This window comes from Talpa europaea (assembly GCF_964194135.1).
Source record: "Talpa europaea genome assembly, chromosome: 14".
NCBI lineage: Eukaryota > Metazoa > Chordata > Mammalia > Eulipotyphla > Talpidae > Talpa > Talpa europaea.
In genome coordinates this window covers 92,642,647-92,664,355 of record NC_140082.1, presented here as the reverse complement: position 1 = coordinate 92,664,355, position 21,709 = coordinate 92,642,647, and the positions used below count along the sequence as shown (strand labels likewise).

At 68.9% G+C, this 21,709-nt stretch overlaps 1 protein-coding gene across 1 annotated transcript; it reads right to left on the bottom strand.

Moving 5' to 3' along the window:
• Positions 1 to 1,927: 1,927 nt before the first annotated feature.
• Positions 1,928 to 12,972, bottom strand: IDH2 (isocitrate dehydrogenase (NADP(+)) 2; the record flags this gene model as incomplete). Its single annotated transcript, XM_084252990.1, has 11 exons — positions 1,928 to 2,249; positions 2,644 to 2,736; positions 2,811 to 2,908; positions 3,049 to 3,161; positions 4,364 to 4,515; positions 4,655 to 4,791; positions 5,306 to 5,449; positions 5,536 to 5,696; positions 6,681 to 6,846; positions 7,434 to 7,525; positions 12,858 to 12,972. 11 exons carry the CDS (start codon positions 12,970 to 12,972, stop codon positions 2,162 to 2,164), a joined length of 1,359 nt encoding a protein of 452 aa, XP_084109116.1. The 3' UTR covers positions 1,928 to 2,161.
• Between the last annotated feature and the right edge of the window lie 8,737 nt (positions 12,973 to 21,709).

Below are 21,709 nucleotides of genomic sequence, written 5' to 3'. Positions count from 1 at the left end.
AATGAGGACCAGACAGAAAACGACACTTTTTCTTGGCGCGGGCGGGGTATTCCGAAGGTGACTTTTTCTTTTCCACCTCCGCCATCTCTTCTCTCCGACGGAGAGCGTGTCCTGCGCGGCCTGGCCCGGAGGTGCAGCTGCAGGCAGGACGCCCGGGAGGGCGGGCAGAGCCGGGAGGCCCTCCGCTCCCGGCCCCGCCCCCGGCACCCCAGTCTGCTCGGCCTGCAGTCCCCGCCCGCTCTCGTCTCTGCCCCCGTGCCAGCTCCTGCCCTGGCACCCACACGCCGGCCCTGGGCGGTGAAATAGCACATTCAGGAATGCGGGGCGCCTGCAAGGAGGGGGCACCCGAGCTTCAGCACCCCGCTGGATCCTCAGTGAAGGGCCCAGCCGGGCCTCAGGGTGGGGTCAGGATGAGGGTGGGCCCGGCAGCCTCTCGGCCAGGTGGCCCTGCCTCCCGCCAGAGCTCGCTGAGCAGCAGCCAGGGGCTGGGTCTCCCCAAAGCGGCTCCAGACCCCGAGGCGCCGGCCCCAGGCGCCGCCATGACGCCCCTCAGGTGGCAGTGACCTGGTCACTGTGGAAGACGTTTCCTCCTGCTGAGCAGAAGCGCCGTCCCCCGCAAACTACCTCCTCCCAAGTCTTTCTCCCCTGGTACCAAAAAGAACCCTGCACCTCTGCCCCGCCCGCCCCTGCCCGCGCAGCGGCCTCGGCCCTGGACCCCGGGAGGAGGCCTGACCGATGGGCCCCCCGCAGCCCACCCCGGCGCCCTCTGCGGCCCACACTTGAACGCCCGCCTGGCCCGCGCCTGGCACCGCTGAGGGGACCGCACGCCTCAGTCTGGGCGGGGTGTCTCGACCAGACCCCGTGCTCAGCCCTCAGCCCGCGCGGCCCGCGGCACCTTGGAGACTCCTGGGCCGGCTCCACGCTAACTTATTTTGATGTGTACCACTTAGAACTCCACTCGTGCGAAGCCCTACTGTGTTTCTATGTTCCAGTTTAAAGAGTTTACTTAGCAATAATTATAAATAAATGAATATTCTTGAGCGAGGTGACTGAGCGTGCTTCCTCCCGTGGCACTGGGGACCTCGTCCTCGCCCTGCCCCGAGTTTCGGAAGGAATCCCCAGCCCGGCTTCCCAGCTCCGCTGCGGAGGGGGGCCTGGGGGCCCAGAGCAGCCTGTGGTATGAGAACACACAGAGCACCACTGCTCTGAGCTCCAGAGGGCGCAGGCCAAGGCCTGGAGACCCCAAAAACCACGCGACACCCCGGACACCAGGACAGAAACCAGCAGCAGCTCTCTCGAGGCTGCGGGCTCGGGGCGCCGTCCCACAGCTGCTCCAGCTGCCGGGGGTGGGGGTCAGTGCCGTGCGAGTGCCCCCAGAACCTGGGGTGCCGAGCTCGAGCCGAGCGGAGGCACAGCCCTGCCCGGACACCCGCAGCCGAGCAGAATCTGAGCCGTGGGCAGCAGCCTCGGTGCGGATGCTTTGCTTCAGCCAACGCCACGGCCCTGCTTTTCTAGCATCAGTCAGGAATGGCCTGGCACCCCCGCCTGGACTTCACAGGGTCCCACACCCCCCCAAACCCTGAGTGATGGGGAGGAGGCCGCTGCTGGGTGGGGCTGTGGCAAGCAAGACGGCGCGTGCGCCGCGGCGCGGGGCTTGGAGAGTTAGAGACACACAGAAAAGCAGCGACTGAAAGCAGCAACCGGGATTCTACGCCCGTGACGGCAGAGTCTCCATCGAAGAACGGGAGGTCGGGACCGTGTTACGCCAGGAAGTTCCCGGGTGCCCAGGCCTGCACCCCACGCGTCCCGCAGCCCCCAGGGAGCAGTCACTGCTGCCGCCCCCCGGGAGCAGCCTGTCAGCCCTTCGGGCATCACCCCCCCCCCCGGCCCCCAGGGACAAAGGCACCAACCGTCTCGTGAAGAGCTTTTTAGTAGCTGAGTAAGGCACCGGGATCCACCATGAGTCGCAGTACGCAGAGCACGCGGACCGCTGAGGTAAGACACGCGTCCCGCCTCCCGTCGCCAAGCGGGAGGCACACACTTTAAAAAACACCCTCTTTGTAGAAAACGTCCCCTAGGAAGGCCTCCAGAGGCTGCGAGGCTCACCCTCCCCCGGGCACGGGGGCCGGCCCGCCCGTCCAGCCGCCACCGCCGGAGCCCTCTACTGCCGGCCCAGCGCCTTGTCCAGGTTGCTCTTGATGGTGTCCAGGAAGTCCGAGGTGTTCAGGTAGTGCTCGTTGAGCTTCACGCTGCGGGACAACGCCACCCGTGAGGCACCCGCCAGCCCCGCCGGGCCCAGGCAGCCCACGGTCCCTACCAGAGGCCACAGCCGCGTCTGCAGGAGCCCGGAGGGCCCGACTTCCTCCCGCAGGCGACTGGGCGGCCGGTACAGGCTCCCGGGCAGGAGCCGAGGGTGGGCGTGGACGGGGATGGGAAGGCTGGAGGCGGGGTGAGGCCGAGCAACACCGCCCCGCACCCCGCACCCCAGGGAGGTGACCTGTCCTGTCCCAGGCGTCTGGCCGCTCACCTGACTCGGGAGGGGAGGGGTGGGGTGTCTAAGAGGGACCCTCTGGTTTCCTCCCGCCTGGTCCCGAGACCCCAGAAGGCCAGCCCTGCCCCCCCCCCCCCCCCCCGGCCACGCACTTGCTGAGGCCGTGGATGCAGCCCGCCAGGTCCTTGGTCATGGCTCCGCTCTCAACCGTGCTCACACACACCTTCTCCAGGGTCTGGGCAAACCTGCAGGGAGGCAGAGTGAGGGCCCGGCCGTGAGCCCAGAGCCTGACCCAGCCAGACCGCGCCCTCCGGCTCACCTGACGAGCTCCTGGTTCCCGTCCAGCTTCCCCCGGTGCTCCAGGCCTCGCGTCCAAGCGAAGATGCTGGCGATGGGGTTGGTGCTGGTGGGCCGGCCCTGGGAGGGGCCACGGGGGAGCAAGAGCCACAGTGGCCAGTGAGGACCGGCCAGGCCAGGCCAGGCCTGTCCTCCCCACCCAGGGGGCCGGGCGCTGGGCCCAGAGTGGTTGGGCAGGTGCTGCCACGTCCCCAACTCACCTTCTGGTGCTCCCGGTAGTGACGGGTGACCGTCCCGTGGGCTGCCTCCGCCTCGATGGTCTTCCCATCCGGGCAGACCAGCACGGACGTCATCAGGCCCAGGGAGCCGAAGCCTGCGGGCAGAAGCCCCCCACTCAGGCCCCCTGCTCGGGCCTCCTGGGGCTGAGCCCACCCCCTCCAGCTGCATCGCCGCCTCTGGCCGCCTGCTCTGCCTCACCCCTGCTGTCGTGGGGAGACAGCCGCAGTTCCAGGCTGGTCCACCTTCGCCGTGGGTACCCCCAGCGTCTAGTACAGGCCGGGGGCGCTCAGGGTGGCCATCACTAGCCAACTAACCCCAGGCCCCCGGAGTCCAGCCCCTGCCTGGCTGCAGGCTGTGAGGCGTGGCGAAGCCAGGAGGATGAAGCCGCATGGTGGCCGCCACGGCAGTGGAGCTTTGGGGTACTTCAAAGTCTCCCCAGTGCAAATGTTGACCTTTTCCCCTAAGGAGGCCTCCTGGGCTTCACAGCACCCCGGGGCAATAACAGAGGAGCCAGAAGGCCTAAGGAGGAGAAAGCGGCAGCCCCCACGGGAAAAGCATTTGTCTGAGAATCGCTGCCATGGGGAGGGCAGGCGTCCGGCTCCATGTTGACCTGACCACACCCCCACGTGCCCCTCTCTCGCCTGCTGGGGCTTCCCTCCCTTCACCCCAGAGGAGAGCTCTGCAGGTCCATCATCCCGAACTTTGCAAAGCAGAGGCCCTGCTTGTAGGCAGCACCGGCCTCGGCCCTTTCTCAGCAGCCGCTTCTGTTGCCAGGGGCTTGGCCCCAGGTTGCCTCCTCGCCCAACCTGTCTCTTCCTCCATGTCCTCTAGCCGCCCGTGCCAGCAGCTTTCCCGCTCGGTGCCCAACACAGCCAGGCCGCTTCTGCCCATCCTTCCGAAGTTCGCTGTGCAACTCGAATCCTCCATAATTTAAGGAGCACCCAATTGGGTTCAATCCCGCAAGAATCAGACCTGGTCCAAACATCGCCACCAGGCCCCTAGGTGGACAAGAACCATCTCCAGGCTGACACGCCTGGCCCTTGAGAACCTGACTGCCCACATGCCCCCGGCTCTGGAACAGCAGCCTTGGGAATACACCAGCCCAAACCTAAGGCGGCGCCGTCCTCACGCGGATGCCAGGGAGCTGCTGCCCCCTGCTGGCCACAGGGGCCCTGCACCAAGCAGCGCGCCCGGTCCTGCAGCTGTACTTGGTTTTCCTACCAAAGCGCCTAAGATCCGCTCGAGAGGAGCCCCGGCGAAGCACCCCACGAGAGCAAGCGGGGCGCCCGGGCCTACCCTGGGCCAGGATGTCAGACTGCACGTCCCCGTCGTAGTTCTTGCAGGCCCACACGAAGCCGCCCGAAGACTTGAGCACCTGCGCCACCATGTCGTCGATGAGCCGGTGCTCGTACCAGATCTTGCTCTTGTCGAATTCCGCCTTGTAGTGCCTGGGGGCAGAGGGCCAGCGGTGGGCCGGGCGCAGGGGCTCCCAGGGCCGGGTGACGCGTGCTGGGTCAGTGCGCCCCCGCGTGGAATGAGGGTTTAGGGGCGCGGGGGCAGAGGGAAAACAGTCAGGGAGGCACACACTTCTCAAAGATGGCCTGGAAGATGTCCTTGAAGCGCCCGTCGTAGGCCTTCAGGATGGTGTTCTTGGTGCTCAGGTAGAGCGGCCACTTCTTCTGGACGGCGTACTGGAAGCAGCTGTGCGCAAAGCCGGAGATGGACTGTGGGGAGAGAGGGGCCCTGGATGGTTCCCGGCCGGAGCCCCAGGCAGGGGTGGTGTCCCTTCCCTCCACGCGACCCTCTGGCAGCACGGCTGCCCCGTGCCCCCGGCAAGCCGTGACGTCCCGTCTGGAAGTGCCCCAGCTCTGCTGCGGGAAGCTGCCTCGCGCACCCCACGCCACGGCTCTGGCTCGTCCACCTGCAGCCCGGCCTGCCCCGGGCCTCCGTCATGGCTCCAGACGGTCACGTGACCCGGCCTGGCCCCTCTGCTGGGACCGCAAGCCGGGAGAGAGCCTGGCGCTAGAGGGGCCGTGGGCCCCCGGCCTGTGGTCCAGGCCAGCGGCAGAGGAAGGTCAGGACGGGGGAAGGGAAGACGTGCTGGACCAGTTTTCTCGAGCCAGAGGCTGGACAAACACCGTGGCCCGGGGGAGCACCGAGGCCCCTCAGCACCCCAGATGCACCTGCTCGCAGGCCGCAGGTCAGAACCGGCGCCCGCGCCCCGCCGCGGCCCCTCACCTCGTCCGTGTTGTACATGCCCAGGCCCACGCCGCCCGCGGGGAAGTCGTACACCTCCCACTCCCGGGCGCGGCCGCCGCCCTTCGGGGTGAAGATTATCTTGAAGGAGCCAGCCCCGTCGACCAGAAAATCCGTGCACTTGTACTGCAGGGAGGGGGAAAGAGGGGGGCAGCTCAGGCCGGGGGCTCCGCAGGACTCCCAGGACCCGGAGGAGACGCCCCAGGGCCGACCTGGTCGCCGTGGGCATGCCTGCCGATGACGATGGGCTCCGTCCAGCCGGGGACCAGACGGGGGATGTTTTTGCAAATGATGGGCTCCCGGAAGACCGTCCCCCCAAGGATGTTCCGGATGGTTCCATTGGGGCTCTTCCACATCTTCTTCAGCTTGAACTCTGCAAGGACAGACACAGATGGGTCCGCGGCAGGCGCAGCTTCCACACAGAACGTGCACCCCGAGCGAGAATGTACGGGGGGGTTCCTGGCCGTCCCCCTGGGGGAAGGGAGCTCGGCGGGTGAAGGTCCGGCTCCAGGGTCCCTGCCCCTGGCTCGGGACCCCCGGGGCCTGCCCCAAGGAGACGGCTGCACCGCTTTCAGGGCTGAGCCACACAACGGCGGCCAGCAGGTGGGCGACGCCCCTCGCTGTCCTCACCCCCGCGCCACCCTCGGGCGCAGCTCAGCCTGTGAGCCCCGGCGCGCGTGGCCTCCTGCTCCCGCCACCCGGGCCCCAGCTCCAGGCGGCGACTGAGAGCAGGCGGTCGGCTCCTGAGACTCGCCCCCCGCCGGCAGGGGCCGTGCGCGTCCCAGGCTTTGAGAGCAATAAAAGAAAACCCCCCGAGAGATGCCCACGTCAGGGCGAGCGGACCGGAGGCCCCGAGCTCAAGGAGGGGCGCCTGGGGGCCCCCTCTCGCTCCCGGAGCCGCGGGAGGTGGGCAAGGAACTCTGGGAACCCCTAAGCCTCTCGCTTCTCTCCAACCCGCTCCCGCTGCACGCGCCGTGCTTGTCGCGGGACCCCCGAGAGCAGCCCCGGACCGGAGCCGCGGTCCCGCCCGGCCTGGGGGCGCCTGTGACTCCGCAGTGGCAGAGCCAGACAGGCTGTGCTCCCTTGAGCCCCCGGGGGCCTGAGGAGCTGGACCTGACACCCAGTTCTCCTGGGGACGGGGCCTCGGGCTCCCCCTGCAAACCTGCCAGGGGGCCGAGGGTTTGGCTCCCTGCTTCCCGCACCAGGGCCACCAACCCCGCCCGGGCCCTCAGCTCCGCAGAGACGCCGCCGTCCCGGGGGCCCGCCCCTCCCCTCCGCCAGCCCCCCCTCCTCCTCGGGGCCGCCGGGATGGCCGCGCCACAGCTCCTGCCCAGACCCCACCTCCGCGCCCTCACACCTTCCACGCGGGCCTCGTCAGGGGTGATGGTGGCACATTTGACAGCCACGCTGTACTTCTGGGTGGCCAGCGCGGAGTCGATGGTGACCTGGTCGTTGGTCTGGTCACGGTGCGGGAGCCCCAGGTCAAAATACTTGAGCTGGACGTCCACGTGGGGCAGGATGAGCTGGGGAGGGACGCCAAGGCCGGGCCAGCGCCGGCGACCGTGAGTCAGAGCTGGCCGTGGCCGGGATGCCTGGCTGGGAGGGCCCCGGGAGAGCCAGCAGAGGGCGGGGGCAGGGCAGCAGCTGGCAGGAGGCCAGGGCACTGGGGTGCCCCGAGGTGGCCTGTCAACTCCCTTCCTCCCCAGACAGAAGCGGGGCTCTCAAGCTGCTCCGCGTGTGTGGACCCAACAGGAGAGGGGACAGACGCAGACCGCGGAGACCCTGGGGAAGCCGAGCAGCCCCCGGGCCTCCGCCGCTGCGGCTCAGACCCTCCGCTGCCCCGCGGCCCCGCCGCGAAGGCCCTACCCACCGCCCCCTCGCGGAGCCTGGCGGAGAGTCGGGGAGAAGACCCGGGCAGGAGCCGCCTCGAAGCCGCGCCCCTGTTTGAAAGGCGCGGGCTCTGGCCCCGGCACGCGCTGTGGCACGCAGGACAGACCTGCAGGCGTGCCCTGGCCCCCGCGAGCCCAGTGGTGACAGAAGGGGGCCGGGAAGCGCGCCCAGGCCCGGCGCGGGGCCCCGAGGCCGGTGGCTCTGGCGGGGCGGGGGTCACCTTGTCCTTGATGAACTGCCAGATGATGCGGGTCATCTCGTCGCCGTCCATCTCCACCACGGGGTTCGCCACCTTGATCCTCTTGTCGGCATCTGGGACGGGGCACACACAGGGCATCACGCCCTGGGCAGGGGAGTGGGGAGCCCGTCTCCCCAGCCGGCCCAACCCCGGGGAGACGCCCCGACCCTGGGTTCACGCCTCCCTGGGGGGAACCTGGAGGCCCGACTGAGGGAGGCCGGCCGGCCCGTGGAAGAGGGCGCAGCCGCCCTGGAAGGGATGGCAGAGGTGACCGTCCTCAGGACAGCAGCCGGGGCTCCAGTCAGCGGCCCCAGTGCCTCCGGGACCCCCTCTCACCCCAGACCCCCCCAGTCTTCCCTGCACTTCTACTAGGAAGCGAAGCTTAGGCTGGGCCAGCGCGAGGAGGGAGGCAGGTGTGTGCTGGGGAGCGCCGCCTTCCACGCGTCATCCCTCTTCACCTTCAAAACAGCCCCCACGGGAGAGGCTGCGCCTTAACGTGGGGACGCAGAGCCCCACGGTCACAGTTCCTCAGACCCAGGGCGTCCCAGCCGGCGGCAACACACCCCGACCCCTGCTCGGGCCGGGCAGACCTGCCAGAGAAGCACCCAGGCCCAAGGAGCGCCGACCACGGCCCAAGGCGAGCTGGAGGGGAGCAGGGGCCTCTTCCAGCAAAGTCTGGGAAGTGAATTCCCAAGAAAACGGCCCCAGCGGGGAGCAGCCAGCAAAGCCAGGTAAGAGGCGCTGGCTAGGTCACGCCCCTCGCCCCTCGGCCAGTAGCCAAGTGGGGAGAGGCCGGAGGGGGCCTGTCCCTAGAAGGGGCGAGGCAGCCCTCACTCAGGCCCGCTCACAGCGCGGAGCCCGTCTCCTGCCCCACGGCCGCCGGCCAGAGCGGTGGCTGGACAGCCAAGGCCAGAGCCTGCGAGCGGCCTGGAGACTGCGCGGGCGGCCCACGAGGCGCCAGCGCCCGGAGGCGGGAAGAGCGGGGCTCGGGCGCACGGGGCTGCCGTCCCGCAGGCGTGCAGACACAGCACCCTGGAGCTCCTTTAGGGAGAAAAGGAGCCAGGAACGCAGGGCGCAGGCTCCAGGGCGGCCTCCCACGCCTGGCGGGTCCGGCGGGGAGAAGCAGCGAAGGCGAAACATGTCACCCTGCGAGCGCGGGGTGGACGCCGGTCGCCCGGCCCGACACGCACCAGGTGTTCTGGACCTAAGCTCCGAAACTGCAGCTTTTGAGGCGGGGAGCTGGGGGGCAGAGGGCTTTGGGGGCCTGCAGGAGTCTGCATGCTGGGCGGCGAGCCCCGCTTTTTGGCCGTCCCCCGCGAGGTGCTTCGATGAGAGCTAATCCAGACTCTAAAAAACGAAGGGACCCTGCCAGTCAGGCCCCTCAGCTTCGCCTGGGCTGTGGCCAAGGTCAGGCCCCCCCACCCATGGCAGGGCCGCTCTCAGAGTCAACAGCCGGCCACGGAGCAACCTGTCGGTCAAGGAAACCCAGACACTGAAGCACAACAGAGGTGGGCAGCGCCCCAGAGCAGAGGGGGCAGCGGTGGAGGCACAGCAGGGGGCTCTGTTCCGCCCAGGTTCTTGTTCCGTTCCTGGTCAGGGTAACCAAGGCTTAAAAAACCGAAGTGCAGCAACAAACCCGATAACCTGAGCACTTAACGCGCAAAGACGCGGAGTAGACGTGTCTCCAAGAAAGGATGGAAACCGGCCGGCACGCGCCTGAGAAGTCGCTGGACATCGCCAGTCGGGAGGGGTCGAGCCACAGGAAGCCGCCACCTCCCCCCTCCCCCAGGGCTGCCACGGAAGACAAAGTGACAGGCCGCGCCCCAAAGCGGGCTGGCGGGTGCAGCCTCCTGCTGACGCTCCTCAAGATCAAAAACAACAGGGCCGCCCCGTGACCAGCAACCCCGCTGCGGCCGCGCCCCGCGCCCGGCGCAATCACAGCAGCCCGGGGGAGGCTCTGCGCACCTGCGTCCACGGCGCCCCCGCTCCCAGCAGCCGGAATGTGGAAGCCGCCGCGGGCCCGGGAGACGAGGGTGTGGACCAGGTGTGGCCAGAACCCTCCAGAGGCCAGCAGGACTCCAGAAGCATCCGGAGGCAACCGGAACCGTTCCCCCTGGAGGGCTCGGCCGGCTCTCGCCTCTGGTCTAGTCTCGAATTCCACAGATTCCCTCGGGGCTCCCGCAGGCGGGTGCGCGGCTCACGGACACCAGGGTGCCCAGACACCTTCCATCCAGGTGTCTGCAGTGACACCTGCTAGACGCCTCGGTCACAAGGGCCGGGCGCCCGCGAGGCCACCGGAGCCTGCTCCTCCCGGCCGGCCCACGTGAAGGAAGCATCTTTTCCGCCGCCCCCACGAGCCTGAGCGACACAAAGACAAACGCCCCAGGCTTCCTACGTGAGGTTTTCCAAGCGAGTCACAGCCAGACAGAAGCAGAGGGCGGTAGCCGGGCAGGGAGCTGTTTCCGAGTGAGGACGGGGTCAGCCGCACCAGACGAAGCCCCGACATGAACGTGACACCAGAGCTGCGCCCTTGAAAATGGCCGAGCGCCCTTGAAAATGGCCGAGGCGGAAACTTTCGGTGCCCTCTTTGACCCCCATAAAAAGCAAGAAAGAAAAGTAACAAAAACTTAAACACCCAAATAAGTCAAGATTTTACATAAAAACTGTAGCTGTCACTCCCGGGGAGGGTGGGCCAGGCTGAGGACCCACCCTGCCTTCCAGGCCTGCCAGGCACAGCACCCCAGGGCGCAGCTTGAGACCCTGGTTCAGCCAACAAGGTGGGCCACCCCATTGTTCCCCCAGCACGGGGTGACAGTGGGCCTCAACAGCCCCCCAGCAGCCTCCCAGGGGTAGCCACCCACCAGGAGCTTACACAGGCCGGCCGCAGGCACGCTCGACCCTGGCCAGTGTGTACCCGACTCACCCGGCAGCCAGAGGCTGGCGCCCCAGGCGAGGACTGCAAACCCCTCCCTGGTGTCAGGACCTGCTTGTTGCTCAGAACCCAAGGCCGGAGCCCCCACCCAGCTAGCCACCCCCAAAGGCCACCCCGCCTTCCGACCTGGAGACTCTCCGCACAGAAAGTGGGCAGAAGCCGCCAGTCCAGAGAACTCGAGAAGGCAGGACCGCAATTCTGGAAGCCACGCTAGCACCTTCCAGGTCCTCCCTCGCTCCTTCCTCTTCTGTTTCTCCTCTTTGTCTCACACCCACATCCAAACCATCGAAAAATCCTATTCGCTCTCCCTTCAAAACACATCCAGAAGCTAGCAGCCCCTCAGCACCCCTGGACCACCAGCCAGGCCAAAGCCAGTGTCCCCTCGGGCCAGGCTGTGACAGCCTCTTCCCAGGCCCCCCAGGCCCAGGAAGCCAGAGCTCGGCACAGCTCTCGAATCCCGCAGAGCCTCCCCTTCCGCTCGTGGTAAAGGTCAAAGTCCTCGAAGCCTGAGTGTCTCACCTGGCCCTGCTCTCAGGCTCCGCTCGCTCCCCGGTGGGGGTGCACTCAGCCTGGCCTTGGCAAGCTCTCCCCTGTGTCCCTCACTCCCTGGCACCTTCCCCAGCTTCCTGGCGCTGTCCGGGTTCCTCCAGCCGCTGTAGCTTTGCCCGCATCACCCTAGACAACAGGACACCGCGTTTCTCATCTGTCCCTGCATTAGGCCCACGCGGGCAGAGAGCCCGGCTCTGACCCCCAGCTCCATGCCCAGCACCCTGCCCGGCACCTGGCACGCACGAGGGGCACAGTATTTGCGGAAGGATGCAAGACGCCAAGCGACGGCAATGCCGCGTGCGGCCGGCCTGTCCCACCCTCACCTCCACTGTGGCTGACACGCTCAGCCCGCCCCCCACCCCCAGGTGAGCCGCACCTGCCATCACGCGTGCGCCCGGGCGCACCTCTGCCAGGCAGCAGGCTTCCGCCCCAGCGAAGCGCACGGTTTGCAACTTGCTGGCATTTTAAACTGGGTTTGCAGAAACGCGAATCCCGGAGCAGGACAGAGCCTGGCCTCCAGGGGTGGAGGGGCAGTTCCCAGCACATCATGCCTGAAGCAGAGTCAGTGGGGCTCAACCCCACAGGGGATCTGGTGCAGGCCCCAGATTTTACGGAGACTTGACGTCAAAACCCACTGGGCTTACACAGAAGCGCCCAGAGCAGCTCTGGTGGGGCAGCATCCGGTGTGAGGGCAACAGCCTTAAAGAACACGTAAGAACGCTCTCTGCAAACCTCAACAGTGCTTCGAGAATGCACCCCGGAATCTGGGCGTGCAGGCGCCCCACCAAGGTGTGAAGGGCTGGGGCCATGATGAGAAAGCCCAGCGGTGTCGGGCTGGGGTGGGCGCCGGCGGGGCCGCCCTCCCAGGCCCTCGAGCAGGGCGAGGCTTGAGGCCTGTGCGCGGCGGGGAGACTGAGGCTGCGGGAAGCCGGCGACCGGGCGGCAGATACAGGGTGGTTTCCAAGAGAAGAGTCTCGCGGGCCGTGCGGGGAGCCGGGCATCCTGCGCCCAGCAGCCGCGCCAGCTGGCAGGCCGGGGGCAACAGGTGCAGGGGCTCAGGCTCAGCTCAAACCCCCGGCCGCCCACGACAGCCGGCCCCTGGGGGCTGGGGGCTGGGCGCTGCCACCGAGGCGCCCTTCCCTTGCTGTGCAGACTCAGCCCCGGGGTTTTTTTCCTGTTCATCTGGGGTTTCGGTCTTTTTTGGGGGGGGTCTTTCTTTTTTTACTGTCAAGGCGCGGGGAAAGGAGACTGGGTGGCGCATCTGAGTCACCACATTTTGCACCAGATGTCCTGGGGGACTCACGGGGAACCCTGAGCTGTACAGCTGACCCCAGAGAGACACCCCGAAAGCACCGAAGCAGAAACGCCCCCTTCTCCCTGGCAGGCGCGGCGGTCAGCGGTCAGCTGCTCGCGCGGGTTAACGATTACCCCGTGGCCGTGGCCGGCCGCCGCCCCGGCCCCCCCAACCCCGCCCTCGCGCCGGCCCACCCCGGGCTCCCGGCCCACCCCGGGCTCCCGGCCCACCCCGGGGCTCCCGGCCCACCCCGGGCTCCCGGCCCACCCCGGGGCTCCCGGCGCGGGGTCTGGGAAAGTGACCTTCGCGGGCGCGGGGCCTGCGGGCGGGGCGCGGGCGGGCGCAGCACCGGGACCCCGCGCGCCGCTGTCCGGGGCGCCTTTGTCTGTGCCGGGGCCGCCTCCCCCCGGCGCGGGCGGGCGGGGCACCCCGGGGCGCGGCTCCCCCGCTCGGCCCCGCGGCCTCGGCCCCTCCGGCCCGCGCCCGCGCGCCCCCCCCGCGCACCCCGCGCGCCCCCCCCGCGCCCCCCGCGCCCGCGCCCCCCGCGCCCCCCGCGCGCGCACCCCGCCCCCCGCGCACCCCGCGCCCCCCGCGCGCGCCCCCCGCGCCCCGCGCGCGCCCCGGGACTCACAGTGGCGCCGCGGCTGCGCGGGCGAGCTGGGGCCCAGCGGCGCGGCGGAGGCCCAGGCCGGCCCCGAGCCCGCCGCCCTGCGCAGCGCGCGCGCCACCCGCCAGCAGCCCGCCATGCCGGGCCGGGCCGAGCCGAGCCGAGCCGGGCCGGGCCGAGCCGAGCCGAGCCGAGCCGAGCCGAACCGAGCCGGGCCGGGCCAAGCCGAGCCGAGCCGAACCGAGCCGAGGCGGGCGCCGTCTGGCCGGGCGCGGGCGCGGGCGCAGGGCCCCGGGCCGGGCGGCGGGGCGGGGGCGGGCCCCGCCTCCCCATTGGCCCGCGGCGGGGCGGCGGGGGCGGGCCCCGCCTCCCCATTGGCCCGCGCGGGCGGGGGCGGGGCCGGGCGCGGCCGGACTCCTCCCCGCCCCGCCCCCGCGCTCGCCGGGCGTCGCGGCCGTCGGGGGGCGGGCGGGGGACGCGCGGGCGGCGGGCGGCGGGGGGCATCGCCCCCGGTGCCCGCCGGGGGCCTGAGGCAGCCGCTGGCCCGGCCCAGCCCCTCCAGGGCGCGCGGTAAGCGGCGTCAGCCCGGAGGCCCGTCTGGGCCCACTCGTCGTGTTCGCGGGGCCGGACCCCCGCGCGCTGGCCGCGCCCGCCCCGGCCCCGGGCTCCCCCGCCGACCCCCGGGCTCCCCCGCCGACCCCCGGGCTCCCCCGCCGGCCCCCGGGCTCCCCCACCGACCCCCGGGCTCCCCCACCGACCCCCGGGCTCCCCGCCCCGGCCCCGGGCTCCCCCGCCGACCCCCGGGCTCCCCCGCCGACCCCCGGGCTCCCCGCCCCGGCCCCGGGCTCCCCGCCCCGGCCCCGGGCTCCCCCGCCGACCGGGCTCCCCGCCCGCCGTCCGCGCCTGGGTGCTCGGTCCCCCGGGCCTCCCTGGGCCCGAGGCGCTCGGGCGGAGCCCACCCCGGGGCGCTGCTGGGGGCCCTCACGGAGCCCACCCCGGGGCGCTGCTGGCAGGAGGGCCCCGGGCCGCCCGGCCAACAGCCCGCCTGGACGCAGCCTCTGGGCCCCCAGTCCGCAGGGAGACCCGGCTCAGGCCTGGGGCTCGCTGAGAAGAGTGGGACCAGAGCCCCCCTTCCCGGCGCACCAGCCCCCGCACAGCGGCGCTGCCCGCGCCCTCGCCCGCCGGCCCTGTGCGTGGAGGGGCCGCAGTGCCCTCGCGTGACCCTCTTCATCGCCCCCCACCGGCCAGGCCGAGGCCCGTCGCCCTGGGCCCCTGGACCGGTCCCAGCCCGCGGCTCTGGGGCCCGGGAAGGCCTCCCGGTCCGGAGGCCAGACTTGGGGCTGTTCCAGAGCCACCCTCATCCTTCTCCCGCTCACCCCAAATTCCCTTGCTCCAGAAGCGGGCAAGACCTGGCGCCGGGCCCCCCGCCCGCTTGCCCACCTGCGGCACCGGCCTCTGGCCTCGGCGTCCGCACCAGCGGCTGGGAGGGCAGACCTGGGGAGCCGTCCCCCCAAAGGGTCAGACTCAGCTTTCCGAGAGTGACCGCCCTGGGGATGGCCTCAAGGACCCTCTGCCTGCCCCCCAGCCGCCCGTCCCCGTGCTGGGCCTGCAGTCACCGTGTGCGCCAGGCCGGCCTTTGCTGCGGGTCGGGGTGGGGACGTGCGCCTTCGTGAGAAGGGCGGCAGCCCAGAGCGGTCAAGGCAAAGACTTCGGGTCACACTGGCCCTCCCCGCCCACCTCCCAGGGCCCCAGCTCCTGCTCCCCACGCCGGCCCATGGGCTGAGGCAGCTGGTGTCAGCTCCGCGGGCTCAGAGAGGTCAGGACACCCGCTGAGCAGCACACAGTCGGGAGGCAGCAGCACCCAGGGCGCAGCCGGAGGCCTGCCTCAGCCCACTGCCCGTCAGGAGACAGAGGGGCCCCTACTTATTGCCCTTGCAATTCCTGGCGCCGAGGGCCAGTGCAGGGAAGGGAGGCAGTTAAGGGAAAGGTGCTTAGGTTCCCCAGCTTGGGATTCCTCATTCGTAACCAAACCCCAGCGAGTGGTCGAGTCTCGGCCATACACAAATTCCTGCGGCGGCACAAAAAAAGCGCAGCGCCCCGGGGTGGGTTCTGTGTCTGCAGGCGGGGGCACCCTCAGGCAACTGACTGCCAGGGGATGTTATGGCGTGGAGGATCAGGCCTGGGGACGGGGGATCAGGCCTGGGGACGGGGGATCAGGCCTGGGGACGGGAGGCCCAGGCCCTACCAGAGCAGGCCTGGGTGAGGGGCGGAACCCCAGGAATGGTGTCGAGAGATGGGAGGAGCGGGGGCGGGGGGGGACCAGGCAGAGTGAGCCAGACCCCAGAACTGAAGGAACCTGATGCCATTTTTAGAAATCAGAACAGAGGACAGCACTGCGGGGAGGCGTTGGCAGCAGAACTATTTACGGTCACCTCTAAGCTGCTGTCCGGGCACAGTCTGTGCCCCCCACCCCCGGCTGTCCTGGCAGAGGCTTCCAGCCTCGTCTTCCTGAAGCACGGCCCAGCGGTCACCTCCCCGCGCACACGCCCGCGCGGCCGCCCTCTGCCGCCCAGGAGCCTGGGCTGTGCGCCACCTTCCAGGCCTTCGCTGCCGCCCTCGCCGCCTTTGTCCTCTGCTTGCCCTTCCCAAGAGCACGCAGGGTGGCCATGGCCCGCGGCCCCAGAGCCTTCGCGCTTCCCTTCCTCCACCCAGTGGACACTCCACGCCCCACGGCCAGACCCAAGGCCGAGCCCCCCGCCAAGTCTGCGCATGGAGTCACGGCCGCCGCCGAGGCGAGCCCCGCCCGGCCCCCCTTGGGTAACGGCACCACCGCTGGTCGGAGCTGAACTTCGTGACGCACATTCAGGGACAGTCACGGGTGAGGCCCGCACGTAAATTTGGAGTATCCTGAGGTTCTGCTTAATTGCATGACATTTCCTTGCAGGTTGCTTAAGTTCATCCTAAAAATTCCCGGTAACACCCACCATCCAAGTCGGGGTGCGGGAGTGACCGAGGTGGTTCCCGGCGGTCCCTTCGCAAGAACCGGAGGCCACCCCGCCTCGTTGCCACCGGCAGCTGGAGCCTCGAGGTGTCTCCCGCTGGCGGAGCCGTTGGGTGCGGAGCCCGGGATCTCGTCGTGTGGTGAGTCAGGCCGGCTCCCCGAGCCGCCTTCCCGCGTCAGCAGAGGGCACGGGGCGCCTGCTCCGGGGCGTTGTAGGGCGGCGGGGATCCCCGCAGGTGAATGCTCAGGACGGTGTCTGGCACACAGGAGAGCCCGGGGACGTGGGGTCGTCCACTCTGCCGTGACGTGGCCTGTGGCCAGGCGGGGCCCGGGCTAGACGGGGGCAGGTTCCATTTTGAGAGCACCCCAAGTGCCGGATGCATTGGGGAGCCGGCTGTGTAACGCGGTGGACACATTCGAGGGCAGGGGGTGCCTCTGAGCACAGACCTGCCACAGCACGTGGCCTTGGAGCCAGGGTCGCCTCCCCAGGCGGCGCAGACAGTGAGGTGCTCCCAGCCCGTGCGTCCGGGACGGCGAGGCCCGGACACCTCTGCCGGCGGGTGACGAGGCGGGCCTGTCCTCGGTGACACAGGAAAGTGCCCTGCGGTGCGTTTCCGTGAAAACAACGCTGCGGAGCAATGACCTGTCTTGATGCGGACACTGCATGCGAGCGCACACGAACACATGTGCGTGCAAGGACGCGCACGAACACCACACATGCAAGCACACGCATGGAAACGTGCATGTACCCAGCATGTGGAGGACTGCGTGCGCGCGCGTACCAGGGCACGTGTACACAGGACCGCCTACGAGCACGCGCCTGTGTAAACACATACCTGCCTGCACGTACAAAGGGAAGGCTGGGGGGGGGGGTGAGGGTGTCGGAGAATCTTTATTTCCATGTTATGCAACTTTGTAGGGTTCGCTTTACTACATGGTTAGCATCACTGCCCTCCGCACAAAGAACAATCAAGGATACATTTTTTAACATTTCAAACCTGTCTGGCTCTTTGTGTCACCGCCCTGTGGGCTTCCTGTCCGTGGAGGCTTGTCTGTGCCTGGGCGGTGGGGGCTCGCGGGGCTGCGCCTGGACCTCCGTGTGGTCCCCGGACCCAGGGCCCCCTCCCCGCGGGAGGCCGGCCCGACGAGCCATGAGGTCGAAGCTGTTTCCCGCGGGGCACGTAGCACGGAGGAGCCTGCCAGGGGAGCAGCCGGCCTGGCCGAGGGCCTGGGGCGGCGCCCGGGCCCGCCTGCGGGTTAGACCCGCCGACAGCGGGAGAAACGAATAATCCGGGTGAGGGTTGACCCGGGCGCACGCCTTTCTCGTCTTTTGTGTCATAAAAACGTGAACCTTGGTGCGGTGGGTCCAGGTCAGATGCTTGTCTCCCCTCACCCAGGGTCAGGGACGTGGAGGCTGCCAGCGGGGACACCCTGGCTGGGCTGGGGGGGTGGAGACCCGGCGGCTGGGGGGGGCCAGGGGACACGGGGGGGGGGCGGGGAAGACGCCGGGGCCAGGGGGGACGTCACCCCGGCCAGCCTCCCGCTCCCTTCTGTGCTCAGGTGGGGGAGGCCGGTTTCTCCCCGGGCCTCGGCCGGACGCACAGCGAGGCCGGGGCAGCCCCGGGAGGTCCGAGCTCTCGAACGGGCAACGCTTCGGAGCTTCCGTTTTGGGAAATGGGCTTGTTTCCACTGAACGAGTCCGCGTTCGCCGCGGGACCGTGTGCGGCTGGTGAAAGGAGGCAGCACGGGGGCGCAGCCGCGTCCTCGGTGGCCGGCCCTTTCCAGATGCGTCTCAGCCGCCCTCACGCTGGTGGAACAGTTGTCCCCGCGTCCGCCTCGCAGACCCCAGCGCCACCGCCCTGCCTGCCGGGCGCGGCACCCGCCCGCCCTGCCCTGAACCCCGGTTCTCCTCGTGGGAACCCGCCGCCGGTTCACATGGCCACTGCCTCCCCTCCGGGAGCTGGGGGGTCCGCGTCCCCCAGGTGGACTCCTAGAGGGGAGCTGCTGGATCCCCCCGCCCCTCCCCAGGAACCACCCCCCCCCTGCTCCCCTCCCGCCCCCCACGCCTGCTGTGCTGGCTGCTGGGGCCCCACCCCCACCTCCCCGGCTGGGGTGTCGCCGCTTCTCATGGACCCGTTTGGCCGTTTTTCTCTGTCTTCTTCAGAAGAATGTCTGCTGGGGTCCCAGGTCCGTTGAGCTGCGCGAGTGCCCTACATATCTTGGAGGTCGGCTCCTGCAGACGTGTGGCCTGGAGACGTGTTCTCGCGCCCCGGAGCTGCCCTCCCTTTGCTGTCGCCTCCGCAGAGCTTTGGCTTCAGGCCCACGTGTCCACTTGTTTGTTTCTGCTGCTGTTGCTTCCGCGTCCTTCTACAGGACCAGCGCCCCTTGTCCCTGGAGTGCTGTTCTCCCCCCCCCACGCAGCCCCCAGGGAGTCCCCTTCCCAACTCAGGCAGCCCCCCCCCGCCCCCTGGGGTGCGCAGGTCATCCAGCCCCAGGAGCACCGCCTGCGCCTCTGCCCCGTGGCATCTGATTTTGCTTTTTTCTTAAAAAAAGGATGATTTTGGACCTCCCCCGGTGGCGCAGCGGTTGAGCGCTGAGCTGCGAAGCTGCCTGCAGCCTCTGCAGCGCCGGTTCGATCCCCGGCTGCTCCCCGGCCACCGGAGGAGGGTCCCACATGGCGCGCAGACCTCTCCTGCCGCCCGCTGCTCCCCTCAGCAGTGTCCTTCGGTCCTTCTGCCTGCTCTGCTCCCCGCTCTGGCTCTGGTGAATCCTCTCACCCTCCCGCGCTTCTGACTGTGCCCAGTGCTTGTATAAATAAATAAATAAATCTTTGGGGGAAAAAAAATTTAAAAAATAAATAAATAAAAAGGATTATTTTTATTTGTACAGGCCAGAGGTGTGGGGGGGTGAGAGGACTCACCAGAGACAGAGCAGTTAACAGAACAGGCAGACGGACTGAAACCCACTGCTGAGGGGAGCAGCGGGGAGCCAGGACAGGTCTGCTGCGCCCTGTGGGTAGCTCCCTGGCCGGGGATCGCACTCAGGCCACAGCAGTGATAGCACTGAGACTTAACCCTAGGCCAGCAGGGAGGCCCTGATTTTATTTTTGACTGAAGTCTGTGGCAGATCGACCCCCCAGTCACCCCCCTGCTGTCCTCACGGGCTCCCTAACCCGTGTGTCAGCTGGTCCTCACTTCATTCCGTTGCCTCTCAACCCCTGCAAATAGTAACAGGCGGTCATATGCCAAGGACACGCGGGCGCTCGCTCTGGAAATGACCCCGTGTTGCCACACAGCAGTCCCGTGAAGTGGCCCTATTCTTATCCCAGCTCCGCAGGTGACAGCTCGGGGCAGTGGGCAAGTGTCACTTTTCCTGCGATTCAATCTGCCACTGCAGTCACTTAAATCTGAGTCTCACTGGGAGGCAAATAGGTTTCCTCTGTCCACAGTGATCACTGGTCAGAGTTCTGTGGCCGGTTAGCCAGGTCTGCCAAGAGCCAGGAAGTGGAGAGTTTGCTAAATGTTGGCCCGGGCTAATTAGAGCTGGGCTAGGTGGGGGACCCCATCAGTTTTCCAGAAGGTTTGGAAGGGAAGAGATTGAGATTCTAAGGACGGTCTGGTGGGCCTGCGGCCTCCTTGCTGGTTGGGTTAGCGCGGCGAGATTGTTAGGGGCAGAGGATGTCCCGAGCTCATTCCATGCAGGCTTTGTGGGGGGAAAAAGGGTCTGGAGTGGGGGTGGAGTCCACAAAACCTGTATGGAATGAGCTCAGGACATCCTTTGCCCCTAACAAGACTGGCGTGTTTGTGTCTATTTGGGGGAGTCAAGTCAGCGGGTGAGCAGGAGGGGGAAGCACAAACAGCAGCTCCTGGAATTTGGACACCCCCGCCCCTCCCTCCACCCCACCCCACTGCTGAATTGGGCCCAGGGAGCGTGACCCACGGGTAGAGTTTCCTGGAGAAGCTTCCTCTTGGCACACTGATCTGGAGGTGGGGAGGCCGGGAGCCTGTGAACAGTCTGGAGGAGAGAAAGCTCAGCCCCCCGTCCGGCCAGAGCAGCCGCCAGACGTGCCCGGTGCCACCTGGCCCTTTGCTCGAGGGGCAGAGGCCTGAGCCTCGGGGGCCGGGAGTTGGGGGGAGCTGGGGGGCGGGTGGGCGGGCCATTTGAAGAAAATGATGTAAAGTTAGGTGCCGAGCCTTGGAAGGGACCTGAGTAAGCCTGGGCCCTGCGTCCCAGCTGTGGAGTGGAGAGGGATGTGTGTGCAGGAGAACAGAAAGCCGAGTGGGGGGACAGCGCTTAAAGAGGCCCCACCAGGTCAGGGGGGCAGGGGTGCCCCCCCCCCCCCCGCCACCGCCCCGGGCAGCCTCTGGCTGGAGCCTGCCAGGCCCCGGCCAGCCGCTGGAGGAACCGGTGCAGCGGCCCCGAGGCTGACACGGCCTGGGAATGCCCCCGGGAGACGGCCCGGCTGGGAGCCGGGGCGGGAGCTGAGCTGGTGGGTTCACGCTGGATCCCGAAGGCGCGAGCAGGACCAGGGTGTCCTGGGGCTCCTGAGAAGCCGGTGGAGGCTTCAAGCGAGGCTCCAGGGGGACAGGCTTCGTTGGCGATGTGTGGAGAAGGGTTTACGGGAAAATCCAAGAAGAGGGCTGGTCGCGGGACCTGGTCCTTCCAGGACGGGCCGTCAGAAGGACAGCGGACGAAGGACAGCCCCGGCTTCCCCCCGTTCCTACAGGGGCTGCTCCCCCTAATCACCCCACTCCACCTGGGCACAAAGGGGCTGACTCGTGGTGGTGCTGCTGCATCACGGGCCTGGGTGGCCTCAGGAGTCCCGGGTCAGCCCTGTGGGGTGAGACCCTCAGGGAGCCGTCAGCCGCCCCAGGGCTCGGCCGTGAGCTGTGGGCCTTCCGGAATGTCTGCCGGCCGCGGTGGGGCGAGAGGAGGGCAGCCTGCACGGGCCTGCGCCGGCCACACTCGCTCCTGGGCTGGGAGGCCCCGGCCCCCCATCTCCCCTGAGAGCCAGCGCCCCGGGAGGGAGGGAGGGAGGGAGGCGGTGCTGGAGCCTGCCCTGGGGAGAGGACTCGGTCTTCACGGTGAACTCGGGAAGCTGAGCCCCTCGCAGCCCCCCGCCCACCCTCCGAGTCCGAAGGGCCTGTAGGTGTCCCTGGGCAAGGCCGGGGCACCTCCACGCGCCCTGGAGTCCCAGGCGCGAAGCCAGTCAGCGGGGCACCAGGGGCTCCCCGTGGGCCTGGGCGACAGGGCTGGGGGGCGAGCGGGGCCACCTGGTGCCCCCCGCTTGCGGGTGGACAGGCGGGGGCTTCTGCTCTGAGCCTGAGGCGACCGGGGAGAGGGCTCCCGCTACCCCGAGGGCCAGGCGGGAGAGCGAACTAGGCCCTGGAGGCGGAGGGAGAAGAACAGCCGAGAAACTGGAGAGAGCGGTTCCGGGGTTACAGCAAGGGCGCTGAGGGGAACAGCAGCTGGGGAAGGGCTGGGGGACCCCACTGATGTCAAACAGAAGCTGCGGGGAGGACTGTGCCCGAGGGTGCCCTGACGCCTCACAGCAGCCTCAGGGCCCCGGGGTGCGCCCCCTGGGAATGAGGCCACGCGGGCTCCCGGGGAGGTCTGCCCGGTGGGCGGAGCTTGGGGAGGGGGAGCCCACCCCGACTCTGACCAGGACGCTGAGGGGTCCCCAGGAGAAGAGGAGCCTGTCAGCCTTGTTCTCCTCGGAAGCCGGCGGCGGCCGTTCACAGACAGCCAGAAGGTGGCGGTGTCTCCCCAGGGAGGGCGGCCGCAGGGCCCGGCCGGGGGCATCTCTCACCCCCACAGCCAGGGTCCTGGGGGTGGGGGGCAGCCCCACAGCACCCCTTGCCGCGACCCACACGTG